The following is an 18,575-nucleotide window of genomic DNA, read 5'->3' as shown; positions in this document are numbered from 1 at the left end:
AAAGCTCAAACATTCAAGCTATCCATAAAAGTAATTTTTTTTTTAATAAAAATAATCACAGTTGAAAAATCTTTTGATTCTACTACCATCCAACCCATTAGTATTCAAAATAATACATAGAAAATTATGCAAAATTCAACCTGTTGAAAAATAACTTGAATAAACGTAATTATGAATTGTTACCAAAATAATTCTAAAAACGGACCTTTGTATTTAGTACTAAATCTCAGCATATTGACTACCATCAATTTAATTTATAATTGAACATTAGCTGACAGAAAGATGATTTGCTGGTCACAGTAGTTAAATAAAGGTTTTATATTTTCAAGTTTATCATTATAATGATACATTTCCCCACCATATGGGACATCTCAAATTCTGACTTATCAGATATATTGTAAATTAAAAGGAAAACAAATGTCTGATACTCATATCTAGGGTAGAATACATGGAAATCTCAACTCTGATTTTTTTTTTTTTTGTGTATAAAGATTCTAGTCGTGATTAGACCTAAAACTTGTAGAATCTTTGACTACATATTTCAAGTTTTTGGATGTGTAATCTGTTATTTTAAAGACAACTTTGTAGAATGTAATTGCTACTTTAATGACTGGGAACACAGGCAAAAAGAAGGGACTATGATTAGTTCTGGTCATCTGTATACTTAAAAGATAATGATGGAGAATCTGCAGTTTGCCAGTCTTTCACTGGAGGCCACTTCTTCATTTGTAAAAGTCGCACAGTAGCAAGAAGCTGTTTCTTCACAAAACACACTTAAGTATTTGTGGTCTGGGTTTTAATAGCTACAGAACGTTAAGAACAAGCCAGAGTGAGTGCACTTACTCTACCACATTTGAACAGAATCAAGAATTGCACCAATTGATAGCCACAAACATTCTTACCAAGTTTGATTTCTTAAAAGTTTTGAGCTACATTGTGAGCTGTTTACGTTCAGAATTATGCCGCAAACAAGTTAAGTGAAAACACAGAAATACTTAATCTGAAGTAAGATCATCTGTAATGGAATTATTCAAATAATAGTTATTGCAATTTAGATTTTTGCCTGCCACTTACAAAAATAAACTTTCACATGGAGACAATCATATATTGCTTTCATAAGATAAAACAAAATCCTTAAGCATCTATTTTTATTTAAAATGCTTAAGAGAGGACTAAAGTAATTCTAAAAATTTTTGTAAACACGTGAAGATAGATGGCACTATGGCAAAAGAAGCTGTATTTCCTTGTTTATTTACCTTAGTACTGCTACAAAGACACATTAGAATTTTACTTTTTTTTATTTCTATGCATGAAATGGATGTAGTAAGCTACTTCAGGAGCATGTGCTGTTTAACTATTACGTACCACATGATCTTTAAATGGCGATTCATGTGGAATTACCAAGTAATTATTTAATAAGCATAGGGGAAAAAAAAGTAATTGCAAGTGAGAGCTCACAGCATTAACTTTTTCTATTGCAGATACAAATTCCTCAGGCAATCTAAACACCATCTAAACATCATGTGCCTACTGTAACATGATGGTTTTAGGCTACCAGGAGGAAACTGAATGTCTGAATGCAAAGAGCTCACGGATACACCCTGTTCTTCCCCGAAGTAAAAATGCAAAAATTTACAAGCTATCTAATTTCAGGTCATTATTACCTCCTCTACTTGCTGTTCTGGGCTTGCAACGACTCTACACCAGGAAGAATGCTTACCTGTACAGTTCAGTTACACAATGTAATAGAAACTCTATGAATTCATTGCCCCAATTATGACAAGAACAATTCTGAAATCATCATTTTGGGCAATTTTCAAATTTTTCTCATGATAGTGAGCAAACTGTTTTACTTATATTATGGCATTAATCAGCACCCATGCCTATTCATTACTGAACGTTTCACCTGCTCTCAGCCTTTCTGCCACCATCTAAGGACTTTGCTAAAAGATGACATTTCTGATAGTACGCTATGGCCTAACAAATCTTCTTGTCTCTTCCCTGTTAGTAACTGTTACAACAGCATCAGTAACTGGCAGGAAAACACATCATTTATTATCTGACAGACTATTCTGGCATTTAATCTTTTTCTTGGAAGGGGTAGGAGAGAAGCATATCCACATAAAATTTTATTGTATTTAAAACAGAGAATGCTTTAAAGTTTCCTTGTATTTTCATCTATAGGAAGTTCAACTAGATCAATGTGTACCGGACATTTTCCTCATCATTGATTACATGAAAAGAGTAATAATTTTTTCCAGGTGATCTCTTAAACAATTACCCTGTTTTGATTCCTGAGCAGGTAACTGTTTCTACATTCACGTATGTTGACTGTTTTATTATTTCACAGCCTGTACAAACATGCTGATAAAACCCATCCACATTATGTGATCATAAATCACCACAGCACGAATTAAGGCAAGCCCCTTTCTGTTACTCCCAGGTGCTGCTTTAACCATGACTGCTGCTATGGTAAGGCAGAACAAGCAGGTTGTCACCCAAAGACAGAAAATTATTACTGGGAATGTGACGACAATGCTGCTGTGTGTGGTGAGTCAACAGTTCTAGTTGGGTTTTTTTGGTGAGGTTTTGTTTTTGTTCTGATTTTAAAACTTCTACAGACTGTCTCATTGACTTAATAGAAAGATATTTTCTTAATTAACTGTAAAATTCTTCCTTTACCATCCTTCCTTTTGTGACTTTTTTTGCCAGGATAAGCTGTGCTTCCAGGAAGCACATGCCAACCCAATGAATGCAGTTTCCTTTTAATCCCCACCTACTGACATACATAAGCAAACAAAATTCTGATCTACATGTTTCTATTACCCTTGCAGAAAACACTGCCAAAAACCCCCCTCTTTTTACTCGGCATTTGCATATGTTGAGGAACCTATGTTATGCTACTCCCTGCAGGTCTCCAACTGGAAAATAACAACTAACAGGAGGCAAGAAAACTGCAACTTTTAAAAATATTATACTTAGCAGAAGTATTTCACACCATTTATAAGTTTATGATGGACAAGTTTCTGGCATACTTACCACTGATCAGTTGCACAGCCCACTACTAGTGGCTGCAATTTATGAATGAATTCACAATTACAACTCACGATTTCAAACACTGAGGTAATAAAATATTTGATGAGTATGTTTATGTATGGAAGTAACATGTATACCAGCCATAAAACGTTAATTTGAAAATATTTACACGTTGCAATAGGTGGCTGACCACATCCTGCTAAATTTTGTTCGATTGCTCCAAAATATGAATGTAATATATGTGCCATGTTGCAGTATAAAAGAGAAAGACAAAGAGATCTCAAACAAACAAACAAAATATGTTTAACAGGAAAAAGCAGCACTTCTTTTACATGATTTCTTCACAACTCCCAAAGTTTTAGCAAATATTTTCCGATATACTTCAAAGACTTTTCGAAACTCTAACTTCTCACAAGCCCCTAAAACTTGCAGTGTTTTTTCTTGTTGTTGTCAGGTTTTAGACTTTTTTTGTTTGGGGTTTTTTGCGGGGGGGTGTTGTTTATTTGTTTTAAATTGGGTGCTAGGTCAGTTACGTTGCATGTAATTTTATGCTACAACCTAGCATGCAAAGCAGCTTGAGAATTGGTTATTATCTGCACCACAAAAATGCAGACCCTTACATTAACTTATTTACGAGTCTGAGTTTCTGACTACCATAGTTTATAAAGGCAACACAGTAGGCCATTCAGAGAAAACACAAAAACTTCTTATTTCATAACTCAGTTTAGAATTTGCCTGACCCGAAATCAAATGAATGACACTATTTCCTTTCCTCCTTTCCATTCAGCCTTTACTTTGCCCAAGTGTCTACTTTATGCAGAATCTCTACTTGCTAATTTCCTCTTGGGTCCAGAAGTACTAAGTGTCTTCTCTCTCAAACTATTTAATTAATTGTCAAGTTGCAGTCCACCTATATTTGGCTGTAAAGGTTCTGCTCCTGTTCCATCCAGAAGCTGACAATATTTTAAAATATTGGCCAAGATAGTAGGCATGTCATCAACAAACAAAGTTGAAACAAAGTCCCCAGTGTACCATGGAGAAGATTAAGCTTGGAGCAATAAACAGAGAAGGAATATTCTCAGTTAATGTTTGAGGGTTTTTATTCTATCATATTTTTTATGCTACTTATGCTATTGAGTAGTTCTTAGGGTAGCTAGTTGCAGTGTCAACATATATACATTGAGAACACTTCCATTTCATAGCAGAATTTGGGTTCATTCACAAAACTGAACACTTGTTCTGCTTGTAGACAAATCTCAAGCAGAGAGTCAGCTGAGCTTTCAAAATGTTAAATACTCAGACAAAATATAATCAAGGATTCTTCAGTTTACAGAGAGTTGCAGAGAGAAAAAACATACATTTCTGGGTTGGCACAATAAAACCAAAATATATTGCTGTAGAAAAAAATGTTCATGCCAAGAAGAAACATTCACGCCAAGAAACCTGTTAAGTTACAACACTACAATCATAAAACTACTCTGCTCTCGTGAGACCCCCCCTGCAGTGCTGTGTCCAGCTCTGGGGCCCCCAGTATAAGAAGGACATGGACCTGCTCAAGTGAGTCCAGAGGAGGCCACAAAGATGATCAGGGGGCTGGAGCACCTCCCTGTGAGGACAGGCTGAGAGAGTTGGGGGTGTTCAGCCTGGAGAAGAGAAGGCTCCGGGGAGACCTTAGAGCAGCCTCCCAGTACTTAAAGGGTGTACAGGAAAGATGGGGAGGGACTCTTGATCAGGGAGTGTAGGGATAGGACCAGGGGTAATGGGTTTAAACTGAAAGAGGATAGATTCAGATTAGATATAAGGAAGAAATTCTTCCCTGTGAGGGTGGTGAGACACTGGCACAGGTTGCCCAGAGAAGCTGTGGCTGCCTCCTCCCTGGCAGTGTTCAAGGCCAGGTTGGATGGGGCTTTGAGCAACCTGGGCTAGTGGAAGGTGTCCCTGCCCATGGCAGGGGGTTGGGACTGGATGATCTTTAAGGTCCCTTCCCACCCAAACCATTCTATGATTCTAAAACAAATATAGCCAGACATGGATTTTATTTTATTTAAACACAGTTTACTTCTTACTGAATGCCTTAATAAATAAAAGTGGGTGATTTAAGATGAACATGGAATATCTCTGCATCCCTTATTTCACATACATGATTTAATGCTACATCCTTTAGTAGATTAAAGCATATGTGAAATGGAAAATATCTTCCCAAACTCAAGTTTCACTAGAGCAACAGGGGAGGCAGGAAGGGTCTTCTAAAGGGGAATCAGTTATCAGAGTTCCTTTATTAAAGAACATGAAGAGGAGTATTTAAGTCTTTATCCAATTATTATACTTTCATCTGCCAAGATAGTTCCACTGATTATCAATGGTCACTAAACCAGACCATGCTTGTATATTCTCTGTTGCTAAGATGTCCTAGCATGGAGCTCTGTCTAAAAAACTTGGAAGAAATGTCTTAACTAAAGCTCAGTATAGTTCCTACTGCACTTGAAATATAAGAGCCATTTATATGCCAAATATGGAACATGAGGTAGCAATTTTTGGTATTCCATTTGGTATTTTTAATTACTTCAGACTAACATCAAACTTACTGTGTTTTCTTTCAGAATCACTAGAGGACAAGTGTCAAAAAATGGCATGTGAATGTGACCGTGAAGCTGCCAAATGTTTTTCTAAAGCTCCCTATCATACAAAATACCTTTTGTGGCCAGACTTTATGTGTGGCGAGATTCAGCCTTTGTGCAGGTATTAGATATACAGCAGCAGTCTTTATGAAAACTCCGTATGTATTTAAATCTAAAATGACTCTTTTTTTTTTGTCACAGTAGTGACAACAAATTATTTTCCCCTTTCTTGATCCTCCTTCCTGCCGCCTCAGCCTCTCCACCCCAGAATGGCCAAAGTAAACATTTATCCCCTTAAATACTTCTGCAGTGCACAGACTAAAAGCAAGTTCATTATTTCTGTGTAAGCTTTTATTGACTGAACAGGAATTCATCAGTTTAAGGAGTAACTGACTTAAAATTAATTTGGTTTATATTCAGATTTGCAGTATCATTCACTAAACTTTTCATCCCCCCTCCACTGTCTCCAAGATACAAATCAATCTTTTACACTGCTTACCTTAACATTTGTTAACTTTGAACTGACTGGAAGAAATGCAAGTGACAGTGTCAGCACAAAGAGCCCTCTCATCTGTATTAAACACTTACTATGCAGCCTAATTTAACTTTTGCATCTTTCAGCTTAAGTAGTCCTACCTGTATTAAAAAATGCCTAATATAATTCTTTTTTTCTAGTATTTACTTTTTAAATACAGTTTTCTAAAAAGTTGTTGATTTGATATGATTCAGGCTCCCTACTGTATGTACACCTTGTGTTTCCTGTGGGCACAGGGAGAAGTTCTACCCTTAAAACTTCACAGCCAGATTTAAAAGTGCAAATGCAAACCATCACCAAGACAGATAGATACATGAAAAAAGTATCAGTCACTGGGACCAACTGCCCTTCCCATAAGCATTGGATCTTGGACACCATGAGTTTGCAAAGTCCAGAAGTGTATATACCTCATAAGGATGTAAAGATGGTTTTAGTTAGAGTCACTTCATAGTTTCTTGAAACCTTTTAGGAAGAGAAATCAGTAACATGAATTGCTGAATAATACACTTCTTCATAACTTCCATTTTTAACAGTTTAAGATCCAGAAGTATTTTATGTCTACTTTCACCCACCTCAACTTACTTAAAGATGCAGGGCTACTGAACAAGTTTGCACAAGTCAAAGCTAATGACAAGTACTTCAATATATATATATAAAAAAAAAAAAGCACTTCTTTAAGAAGGATGAAGATTTCAAAAGAGATCTTTAATCTTTAAAAATATTCCTAGGCAAATGTAAAGTTTGTATTAATGATACAAATGAAAAAAACCCAAACAAACCAATGTCGAATGCAAGGGGACAAAGCTCTTGAAAAATCTAACTTTTGCTTCAGTCAAAAAACATACATTAACAACTGGCAATCCCATTTACACAAAATAATTTTCCAGTCAATATTCACTTACAGATCTAGATACACACATTATATTGCAGCAAGATGTAATTACAGTGTCAGGTCACTTTTCCAAAATAATCCTTTTTAAGAGATAATCCTGAATTTAAGAATTAGCAACAGACTTCAAGAGGAGCATGTTAAAGCAGCTATTGATGAAGTCTAACTGATCTGAATAAAAAAAATTTGAATGGCAATCACCACATTTTCCAAAAGACAAGAAAACTCAAGCAGTCTTTGCGCCTTCAACAGTGGGAATTTTAGAACAAACTCTCCTGTGAGACTGTGTATTTGACAATCACATCTTTACATGTAAAGTAGACTGGAAACACTGAAGTACTTTCAGTATCAAGCCTATCCAGGAAGAGCTTTCCTTTGGCAAACTTCAGTTGAGGAACACACCACTAAGTTTTAAAAAAAAAAAAAATTTAAAAAAAAAAAAAATCACTGTAGATGTTCAGAAGACACTGATTTTAAGGCAGGCTTGAAAACAACCAGAATGCTCAAGACAGAATAAGTAAGTTTGATTTGTTCAAAAATAGGGTGATATGACTGTCTGAGTTTTACATCGCTAAATCAGGAATGTTTTTACTGTTTTTTTTTTTTAATAGAAAATTCCTTTCATATAATAAAGCCCATCCTCAGATTTGGAATCAGCTGGTTCAAGAGTAACTTACCTTAAGGCTTTTTTGTATGTTTAAGTTAACGTAATCCACCACTTTTACTGCCACATATATGAAGAAGCAAAGCTTATTTCAAAATGTCCATTTTTAGAAGGTAAACAGCTCAAAAGTTCCAATGCCAGTCACTGCACTTGTGTTTCCAGACGTCTTACTTCTTTAACGACAAGATCAATGTTTATAATTGGGTTAAAGTACAAGGCCCAGTAAAACAAACAATTGCAAACAAACTGAGGAATAAAAGGCCAAAAAATGGCAACAAAAAGACCCTGGGTTGAGACTTTCCAGAAATGTCTCCACATTCTGTGAGGAATAGTCCTGTGAAAAAGGAAAGGGAGAGGCTTAGAGGAAATTTCCATTTTGTTTTTACCCATTCTACGAAAAGCTAGTACGTGCTGCAGCCTCAAATTATTTAGTAGTTACTCAGGTACCTGTAAAACGTCATTTCGCACTCCAGAAAAACTTTCTTAAAATACAGTAATACTAGATTTTAGATGAAGAGGCATTAAGTCAATTTATTCAGACCACAAAGCACAGCAAGTTAAAGTGGTCAAACTCCCGATTTGTCACAGATTATTTCCAGGTCCCCTGCTCTCCCTTGAAGAGGTTCTGCCCCCTAGCTGCTGCAGAGGCAGAGAAAACCCAGTACACACCAACACAAGAATTTCTCCTATGCAAGTTTTAAAAACTATAAATAAAAGATCACAGCAATTATGAAGTAATATCAATATGCTTGAATTAAGGCTAAAACAGTAACTGAAAACAGCAATTCTGATCACCTATCAGAAATAATATTAGTGTAACTAAACTTATTTATGATCCTGAGGTCTCTCCTTTAATAACTATATTGTAAGCATATAATGACAAAGTTCTTATGTATTGAGTTCTCAGCTGACAGCTAATACCAGTTATCATAAAAGGCAATTCTCAAGGTAAAAGTTAACATTTATCCGATGGTTAAGAACATGCTTATTTCCGTTACTACATTTGGTACATCTGATCAGTAAAACCAGCTGTAAGAAACCCTTTCAAGTACTATCAGAAATAAAGATATTAAAGAGTGGGTACAGTATATGTGCAGGTTCAGATTCACACATTCTTGTTAACCTCAGAGTTGTGGTTAGACACTGTCATTTCAGTCATCTACTGTGAAATAGCAAGACTGTTACTTTCTATTTATAAGGCCACGTACTTCCTATCCTCAAGAAGCTCCGTAAGACTTACTTCAATTCTCTTCTTGACCAGAGCCTCCAAAAGGAGAACAATTCCAGAACAGAGAGCAACATGGCATTTACAATTATAAATCTTGATGTCCAGTAGTGCACATCCAGCCAATCCCAAGCAAACTCAGCTATCAACTGGTATGGCAAAAATAAATACTTCACAATGAATTCTCTCCACTGTTTCCAAGAAGGATCTTTAAGGTCCTGCAAATGAGGATAAAAAGCCTGTGAATCAATTTCCTATTAATCAGACACAATACTGGCTTATTTCCCCTACTCTTTTATTGAAAAACTGTTTTTTCATACATTGAAAGCAGCAATCTATCTTTACTATACTTTCTGGTAGATAATACCAGTAATTTCCATATACCAGTATAATTTCCATTATACCCAGTAATTTCCATTAGATTAGAATAAAACATCACAGACAGCCAGACCTTATAATGCCATTTGTTAAAATACAGGTGTTTTGAGTGAACAGCCTTTCTGTAGTCATGTGAACTTCAAAAAAAGTCAGTTTCAGAGATTTAACGTATTAAAAGCCTTAAATCAATCTTATTATAAGGTAATGGTCCAGCTCTGGGGATCACATACAATAAAATCAAGGAATCACTCATTTTGTAGGACTTCTATTTTTTTTAAAAAAAAGTTGTAAAAATATGAAATGGTGAATAATTACATCATATTCTTATGCTGCCAGTCTTAAAATGCTTATAACTAAAGCAAGTAGCACATTTAATGTTTTGAACACTTACTAGTAGTTTTGTGACAGTATCTTCATACTTATCTTCTTGTGTAGGGCAAATTGTGTGGATGAAAGGTAGGAAAGCTTCTGCATAATCAAACAAGTAAAGGTATAACATACTGAGTCTTGGAGAACTCTTCAGTGCATAGAGAAGAAAGAGTGCTTTTCCTGGATTTACTGCCTGAAAGGTATCAAATTATCAAGTTTCAAACAATGAAAAAATAAAATGAAAGGGACATGCCAATTCTTAGATTTTTCTGACAATCATTTTTCAAAGGATCATTTTTCAAACACAACAGTTCATTGAACTGAGCAGTTTTTACAAAGGTAATTCTACTACCTTAATGCTCCTCCTGGCTTTAAGAGAATTTTCTTTTAAAGATATTATTTTAAAAATACTTAATATACATGACAGATTTTATATAAAATTTACCTTATATTCCCAAAGGTTCTGTGGTGGTTTAACACCTAAAGTTTTCACACATTCCAGTTCTGCCACAATAGCTTTTCTATGGTTACTGTTCTCTATACTGTAAGGCTCTTTTGTGAAATCCTCCTCTGTCAGTGTTAGAAGGAGTCTACAAAAGCAGAAGAATGCAGAAGGTAAACAGTGCCTCTTCACCAAAAAGGTACGACTAACAAATTAGCAATTACATACTGAAACAATAAGCTACTGATAGAAGGTATCACCTTTTGGATTACATTCCATATCAAGTGTTCTGAATCAACTGCATCTCAGAGCCTGGGTTTTAAATATCCTTCTTTTCAAGTTTTCTCTTGCCTGCTTTCAGCATGCAAATTTATCAGCTTGTTGGCTATTACTGGACACAGTTCTTCAGTACTTCACAGATCTAGTCTGGTCTCCTGAAATCAAACCTAGAGCTCTTGGGTGGAATGCAACAATGCATATAGCATATGATTATTTTCACAAGAAAGAAAAGGTGGGAGGGGTGGATAATATACAGTAGAATTTTACTTTCAGTATCATTTCAGTCTGCATTGTCAGCATTTAAAAAAGTTCTTAGAAAATTTTCCGTTAGCTTGCTTAGTATCTAGTACTAAAGTTTTCAACTACAAGTATTAAAACTTCTCCTGAATTTTATTCTGATACATCAACAGAATATTCCCACAATCTATGGAAAGAAATACGGTCATTTCACAATACCCCGTTCCTAATGAAAGCTATCCAGTAGTCCAATCAAATGACAGCTGTTCTTGACAATTAGGCCTCTCACCTTCCATTCACCTTCTCCAGTAAAAATCTTTCTTTATAATGTGAAGCCCATGGGCCCAGCTGCTCTAGCCAAAGTATCACTTCCTCAGCAGTCCATTTAGCAACAGGCTTGTGGACAAGAAGATCTTCTTCAAATTCTCTGCTACTCCAGTGATATCCAAGTAGAACTACCTATAGGTAGATGAAAAAAAAAGAAAGGAAAGAAAAGAGATCCTTTACCTGCAAAGCAAATACATTAATGATACAAGTAAACACACATTAAAGGGCTTAACATGTAGAATCCTCTGTTTTATAAGCCCTAGAATATTCAGGTTATAAGAAAGGATCTTGAGGTTTTTACCCAATTTGTCTAACTTCCATTTGCTGTATATTGCAATTGTAGTTCCCGACAGACAACTCTGAATGCTACCTTATTTACTCTGCTCAGCTGAAGTTTCTTCTGTGCTGACGATCTTTTTTATGTGTAAGTTAAGTATATTTGATTGCATACTTAATGAAGTAAATATGGAAAACCAACCAGACGAAACTTACTGCTACACAAGTTAAAGCTGTCAGAACGCCTGAGAAAAACCCTCCTCCTCGAGGATTAATTCTTCCTGTGTTCGGAACTGTAGGGATCTGGTCATTCCCATATTTTTGGAAGGTTGCTAAGCTGCGTGCTACATCACTGTTTTGTTGAATATCTTCTTTTCTTTGTTCAATGGCATCAGAAAATAGCTTTTCAATAACATCCCTATTGGGAAAAATATTTGTCATTGTACTATAACCATTGAGGCTTAACATTCAGAAAAAGGACTAATTTTGGGGTTTTTGTTTTCCACCCTCTAGTAAAGACTGTCATCTTTGAAAGCAAGAAAACATTAGTTATTAATACTTAGTAAAGTTAAATTTAAATCAATTACTTCCTAACATTTTCCTTTGCTTTTAAAGATAGGAAGTTAAAATATCACATTCAAAAACATAAAAATCCTTGGGTTTATATAAAACTACAATTGTGTGCACTACTGGCAAGCCCTGATTATTCAAAAATGCTAAACAAAAGACAACAAAAGCCTACCATCAATCCTACCATTTATTAAATATTTATTAAAATATTATTAGCCTAAGATTAACACAAGAACTTGTGGGTAATTCAAGACAGCAAATTGATATTTCTGGCTTTGTTCTGCAATAAGATCACATTTCTTCCTACAAATAATTCCTATTACAGGAGTAATTACACAATTATCAAAGATCATTCTAACTTAGAAGTATTAGGAAACAACCAGCTGTAATAAAAGATGCAAGTGTCTCAATACTAAAAAAGAATTCCTCCTCTCCATCCCCCAAAAAATTCAGAAGAGGGGAAAAAAAACCCAAAACCAAAACCAAAGCCAACCTACCCACCCCTCAGTTCCATGCAGAAAAGTGTGCTTGAAAGTTCGGTACGAGTGCAGAACGTGAAAGATTTCAGGATTTAAACGTCCTTGCAACAGTTCAGATTACCAATAAACTACGAAAATCTACAGCAAACTCAAAAAACCAGACAACTAATTTCGGTGGTTTTAAAAATCAAAAAATGGTGTAGTATATTCACCTGAGGAGGATGTTGACTTTGGGGAATCCTTCCCATTTTTCTCTGCATTCAGGGCATTCATTCTTCTTGGATGATACCCACCACAAGGCTAGGCAATGTCTACAGAAACTGTGCCCACAGTTCAGGGTGGTGGGATTGACCAGAATGTCATAACAGCAGTGGCAAAGGAACTCGCTAACTGATATCTGCCGACCGATCTCTGGAGTAGCGTGTGTTTCAACTTTTGCCCTCTCCGTTTCACCTTGTAGAGTCTCATCTTCTTCCATTTTCTTTTATGCCTTATGCAAACAGAAAGCTCTCTCAGATCTTCAAACCAGGTAAGGCATTACTTCTGCAAAGCAAGAAGTTAAACCTCATTAAGAAAAAAGTTACTACAGAACTTTAGAATTGCAAGCAGTATAATTTATCATTGTAATTCTTTTGTTGGTCTTATGGTTTTAAACTTTTAAACTAACAGCTCTCGCAGAATGAAACATGATCTTCTACTTTTTCAAAAACACATTAATTGCAAACTACAATCAAAACCAGATTCTGTATGTAAACGGTGAGCTCAATCTCCCTGTATTTTCTTTTCCTATGTTACGTAACACATGAAAGTGAAACAAAAAACCTCACTATAATTCAGATGATTTTGACAGTATCTTTAATCAAGATTTTAGTAAAACACACCAACCAAAAGAAGTATCATTAGAAAATACCATCAGAGAACACAAAAAGAAAACACCAGTATAACGTAATGATCTAATTTACTGTATTACTATTCTTTCCAAGCATATGGAATAAAGCATTACTAAAAAAGGTCAATGATAGACATTGCTGGCCAATATTTAAAAGAAAAGAAGTAAAAATTAGATTCACAAAATCATATGTTTAAGAATTATAAAGGACTGGACTGATCTGCTTGCCATCTCAGTGAAGGACTGCACTCCGTATTAACTTTACTGGTAATTACTCTTTGCTAGTATTTCAGAAAATGCACAAATGAGAAGAGTTTAAGATTGTTCCAAGCTTCCCAAAACTATAAACCTATTTGCTCAATGTTCCTACTATACTCTCTCGGATGTCTGTATCTAGTTTCTTAAGAAAAACACTGACACAGAATCACCTACCTACCAGTCATGATATGTTAGAAGCTATCAAAAACTACACAATTTTCTCCTCAGGCACTACAAAACCAAAATATGCTTATGCTCTCCACCATGTGGCTCCCGCTTACTACTAAGTTACCATCTTTCCATCCAGATCAAGCACAAAGAGGTGATCACGCAAGTTGGTAAAGAATAAAAATTTAAAAATTACAAGCAGTACAGAAATACAAACCAACAGTGCAACTGGGATCCGCAGACCACTTACGAACATGTCTTTTCCCAGCAAAGCAAAGACTGTTGGTTTTCTAAAAGACAAACCCGAAACTTCACTTACAACAGGAGAAATAAAAACAAGGTTGTGCACCTCAGAACATTCTTCTAGTTTTCCTTGAACAACGGTTTGTGTGGGTGCAAAAATATTTCACCACTCGGGCTCTGCACCAAAGAAGAGAAGGGTCAGAATCCCCCCTGCCTCCTCCCCCCCAGCGCTGCTACCGCAACGGCGGCACCCACGGTCCGGGCCTGCAGCGCCGTGCCGGCCGCTTCCTCCCCCGGGCAAGGCAGGGCCCATCTCGGCGGCGTTACCGGCCCCGCTCCCCGCAGCGGCGGGCAGCCCGGCGGAACGGCCCCGCTCGGCCGCCCCCGGGCAGCAAGCGCAGGCCAAGGCCCCGCGGCAGCCCCGCCGGCCGAGGGCAGGCAGCCGGCCCGGGCCGCGCCCGACTCACCCGCCCGCTCCCGCGGCGCTCAGCGGCCTCCCCCGCCGCTTCCGCCCGGCTCAGCCCGGCCCTGGCGCCGCGCCGCTCTCCGCCGGGGGCCGGCAGGGTCGCGCAGCTCCCGCGGCTCGTCCCGCCGCCTCCCGGGAAGCGCGGTGAGCAGCGCCTCGGCCCGGGGGGTCTGGCTGCCAGCGGCCTCCCCGCCGCGGCCCCGCGACGGGCTCCAGAGCGAGAGGGGCGGGCGGCGAGGGGGGGGCCGCCGCAGCCTCCGGCCGCGCAGCAGCCGCCAGCCTACCGGTACAGTCTGTGTTAGCGCAGCCCGTTGCCTTTTTATCTTCAAGCGTTGTACTTGAAAACTGCTAAAATCACCGGGCAGGAGCACTACTGCGCTCACGGTTTGTTTAATACACCGTATTCATGAGAATTGAGCTACGTCTGCTGAAGGTATGTCTACAAACCCAGCTCATCTTCCTTCACAGAGACTTTGTCAAGGTTTATTTTACAAGATCTAAAGGTCTAATCTCGAAAGTAAGTTTGACTCTTCGATGGCAGTCTGACTGCAGTGCTAACACATACTGCACCAGGTCGGGTCACACAGGGACTATTTTTATCACGTCAGGGTGTATCTATATATACACACATTCACAATTGTTTATATCAGCCTCTGTTCCCTTACTGCATTTCTTTTTGACTAGAGTCCAAAGAAAATTGAGTGACTTTTTAAAGTACTGTTGAGATGTATTTTTTCACTGTGCAACACTGACGTTTTCTTAAAGATCTTGTTCCAGTTTGATACAAGCCACAAGTCCAGTTCAAATGACATCTCAGTTACCAAAACCAAATAATTAACTTTTTAATTATTCTGGCCTATCTCAATAAAGAAAATAATAGTCTCTCATTGTTTCCTCTCTCATATTATCCAGATTACTCCAGAGGACAATTATTACCATGTTGACACATACATAGGTCTCGTTTTGTTTGCTTTAGAGCTATCCTGATCAGATTTCTTATGGGACAGAAAAACATGTAGCTGAAAAGCCTGTCAACTGTTTAAGCAATGATCCAGTATTTGTATATCACACTTTCATATTCAGTTGTTTTACTTAACAGTTACTGCTTCTTTATTCTCACATGGAGTTCCCTTAGCAAGACTGCAGCATTACTGCTCGGATCCATTTGTGCCAAAACAATCGCAATCCAATTCTGGCCACCTTTAAAGTAATATATTAAAGGCACCAGACAAATTTTCTGTCGACATGGAATAAAGAGGCATTTATGCTTAAGCATACATGCCATTTCAAGACGTTTTTTTAAGACAAAATTCTAGCTATGTTCAGGGATCATAGGAATGACTATGGATTCCACAGCGGTTTTCAGCTTTAGTCAGATACAAGTTAAAACTCCACTAGCAGCACAGAATCACGGACATGCAGGTAAGTCCATACCAACCAGCTTCCAAGGCTTATTTTATGACATCTACCAACCAGCTCAAACTGATGTTTATTTGTAGTTTTAACTAAATATTTGAAGTCTCAATCAGCAAATTCTGAAACTACGCTAGCATAAAAGTATTAAACCTCTTTTAGATCAGAGAAAGTTCATTTAGATCTACCTTAGTACATGTGAGGTGAAAACCTGGCCCAGAATATTTAGGCCTTGTTCTAGAAACTAGTTTTTTACTACTTTTTGGTGTGTTTTAACTTAACTTCACATTTGATGTTCAGTAAAGTAACAGAACATACAAAAAGCGTTTGATACAGTCTGCTGCAGACTTACACCATGTTGTGGAAATGTAGCCTTTTTGCCCTGGTTTATAGAACTTTGATGTGTACAAAAGCAATGTAGTCCTGTAACTGGCTGTTTGAACTGCGCTCTCCCAAGAGTACCCAGTAATTTGTAAAGCAGCCAACCTCTTCTGATGTCATCTAAAAACAGAGATTTGAAGAACTCTGATTACAAACTACATATTCATAACTGCAGTTGCTTTAATATATACATGGCAAAGAACTAAGCAGGTACTTAATTAGGCAAATATGCTATCTTCTGAAACTATACAAAAGTGAAGATGTATGCCCTATGAAACATTTCTTGACATACACGATTGCAAGCAGAAAACTAATTAAGGAAAACTACGCAATAATGGGGATTAAAACTTGAGTAAGTATCATGAGAGTTCTAAATTATTCTTAACACATAATAGCAATTCATTTTAATTGCAATATATTATATACAGGAAGACAGTAAATATCAGACTATTCCTAAAGAGGAACAAAGCCAGAGAATGAGGCACCTGGGCTGTCAGCTGCACCATCAAAAATTAGATTTTTCTCCAAACCAGACCTTCTCAGCAAGGAAAAGGAAGGGAAAGCCCTCTCATCTATTCAAGCTCCAGTTGTGCAGTTTGGGACACTAGCAATGCAAACAGAAGTAATCCAGCAGTTAAAAAACCCCAACCAAATAAACCAACACAAAAGTAAACCTGAGGGGATTAACTGGACGTTAGACCTTCAAAGAGAAAAGATGACTAGTATCAAATAGTGGTTCTGACTACTATTAACTAGGCAGAAATTGGTTGAGATAGACAATTGTCCTAATTCAGCAGAGTACTTTGCTGTTACTGTAAAAAATTACTTTGTATCCTACATGCAGGGCACATTTCCAAGATGATGGCACCAGAAAAAGACGGAGCATACAATACTATATCCAAGATAAAACTATATTAACTCATAGTGTAGATTATTGCACCACATAAATATTTTTGAAGCTACTATCCCCAGAGTCAATGCTAACTATAATTGAGCTGGTTTAGTCCTGCTATTTAAGTTCTTTATATTTTTTCTCCAAGTTAAAAATAACTTTTTTTTAAAAACAACGAAATAACTTTAAAAACTAAAACAAAACCCCCCTTAAGTGTTTCAAATTTTCCTTCGAAATATGTAACATGTTGAAGTAAAAATGTCTAATCTGTAACACATAATAGTTCAATTCCTATTAAGTAACGGCACTTTATTACAGCATCTTACGTTTCTACTTGAGTTTAGCTTTATTTTGTAGGTGAATGCAGCAAAGAGTTTCTGGCTTTGTCAGCTACTTGGGGAAAAATGTCAGGTTTTTGAAACAGCCATCAATCACTTTAAAGTGCCATAAGCGCTTTAACTAGAAGCTGCAGGAGCATTTCTTAAAAATTAGAGTAAGATGAAAATTGTAGGCTTCAGCCAACTTACTGAAAAATTGAAAAATGTCTACTATTTTAACAAACCTCTTACTGAGCACCATTTAATCTTACAGATAATTTGCAAGGAGTGCATGTAGAATAAATTGCTTATACTGAAAAGGCAAAACGTCATCTTGAAGAATCTTTAAAAGCTCTTTAAAGTCCTGCATAATTCTGGATCTTCTACTCTATGCAGAAATTACCTTCCAATTTATGGAGAATTTTTCATTTAATTCGGCTGGAATTCTGTACAATATTCATCTTCTGTGTGAACTCTAAACCTGCAGCACATACACTAAACTCTGCATACTGTCCTTGCTCAGTTTCTGCGCTTGTGGAACACCTTGTGTCCTGGGCAGTTGTTTCCTTCCACCACACCGGGGTGGGGACATCCCGCTGGGCACTGAGCTTTGTTTACAGTTATTCTCCGATGATGTGTGAAAATGCTGGTTGTATCATTTTAACAGGAGGACAAACGCTTCCATAATACTTCAAGCCCACCAGTTCCTCCAGACTTTTCATTGTTAAGACATGATCACCAGTAGTTCCCCACTATCCTCCCGGCATCTCCTCAGCAAATCCCCATCCCTTTTTTCTTGCTTGTGCTAGTTCTGCCTTTCTGGTCCGAAAGGCAAAGGCCGCGTTTTCCAACATCCGTGACATTTCAAAACACCCCACAGAAGAGCACCTGTTTTGGGACTCCCTGCTGGCAGCCCTATTACAGCTCTCCGCTCCGCAGCGGCTGGCAGGGCCCTCCTCCTCCTCCTCTTCCTCCTCTTCTTCTTCTTCCTCCTCCTCCTCCCCCGCCGCCGCCACAGGGCGCGGCAGGCGGCTGAGGGGCACCTGTCAGGCCTAACGGCCCGCTGCAGCAGTGGCGGGGCTGTGCCCGTTCACCCGCTGGCGGACAGCCCTTCCCTCCGGGCGCGCTTCCCCAGCCGCCACGCCCGGGCGGGCCCGGGGCCGAGCGTGGGAACACGCAGCCGGTAGGCGGAGAGACGCGGGGCCGCCGGGCGCCGCCCCGGCA

At 37.9% G+C, this 18,575-nt stretch overlaps 3 protein-coding genes across 16 annotated transcripts in view; 2 read left to right on the top strand and 1 right to left on the bottom strand.

Annotated features, from left to right (window-relative positions):
- PLA2G10 (phospholipase A2 group X) overlaps window positions 1-6,362 on the top strand; it is a 32,155-nt gene extending 25,793 nt beyond the window's left edge. For all 3 annotated transcript variants that reach the window (XM_074840303.1, XM_074840304.1, XM_074840302.1), the window contains 2 exons: window positions 2,444-2,550; window positions 5,637-6,362. In XM_074840303.1, the coding sequence (XP_074696404.1) occupies window positions 2,444-2,550; window positions 5,637-5,782 (253 nt within the window). In that variant the 3' untranslated portion in view covers window positions 5,783-6,362. The remainder of the gene's footprint in view (window positions 1-2,443; window positions 2,551-5,636) is intronic.
- Window positions 6,363-6,523: 161 nt separating this feature from the next.
- BFAR (bifunctional apoptosis regulator) lies at window positions 6,524-18,407 on the bottom strand. Of its 11 annotated transcripts, XM_074840298.1 has the most exons (10): window positions 17,755-17,839; window positions 16,628-16,746; window positions 16,114-16,262; window positions 12,537-12,867; window positions 11,492-11,693; window positions 10,962-11,131; window positions 10,160-10,304; window positions 9,737-9,907; window positions 8,983-9,185; window positions 7,564-8,076 (listed from the first exon to the last, which is right to left on the bottom strand). In XM_074840298.1, exons 4-10 carry the CDS (start codon window positions 12,800-12,802, stop codon window positions 7,884-7,886), a joined length of 1,350 nt encoding a protein of 449 aa, XP_074696399.1. In that variant the 5' UTR covers window positions 12,803-12,867; window positions 16,114-16,262; window positions 16,628-16,746; window positions 17,755-17,839; the 3' UTR covers window positions 7,564-7,883. The 11 variants fall into 11 exon arrangements, 10 of the variants coding, with proteins under 10 accessions (XP_074696399.1, XP_074696400.1, XP_074696394.1 ...); XR_012625177.1 differs by lacking the exons at window positions 16,114-16,262; window positions 16,628-16,746; window positions 17,755-17,839 and adding exons at window positions 6,524-6,651; window positions 18,240-18,407 and having other exon boundaries at window positions 7,756-8,076; XM_074840299.1 differs by lacking the exon at window positions 16,114-16,262.
- The window catches only part of PARN (poly(A)-specific ribonuclease), a 62,147-nt gene continuing 61,942 nt past the window's right edge, over window positions 18,371-18,575 (top strand). For both annotated transcript variants that reach the window (XM_074840286.1, XM_074840284.1), the window contains exon 1: window positions 18,371-18,534. The gene's annotated coding sequence lies outside the window, so the exon portion shown is untranslated. The remainder of the gene's footprint in view (window positions 18,535-18,575) is intronic.

This window comes from Strix aluco, chromosome 15 (assembly GCF_031877795.1).
Source record: "Strix aluco isolate bStrAlu1 chromosome 15, bStrAlu1.hap1, whole genome shotgun sequence".
NCBI classification, from domain to species: Eukaryota; Metazoa; Chordata; class Aves; order Strigiformes; family Strigidae; genus Strix; species Strix aluco.
The sequence above is the reverse complement of the archived record's forward strand: the minus strand, read 5'-3'. Positions and strand labels throughout refer to the sequence as shown.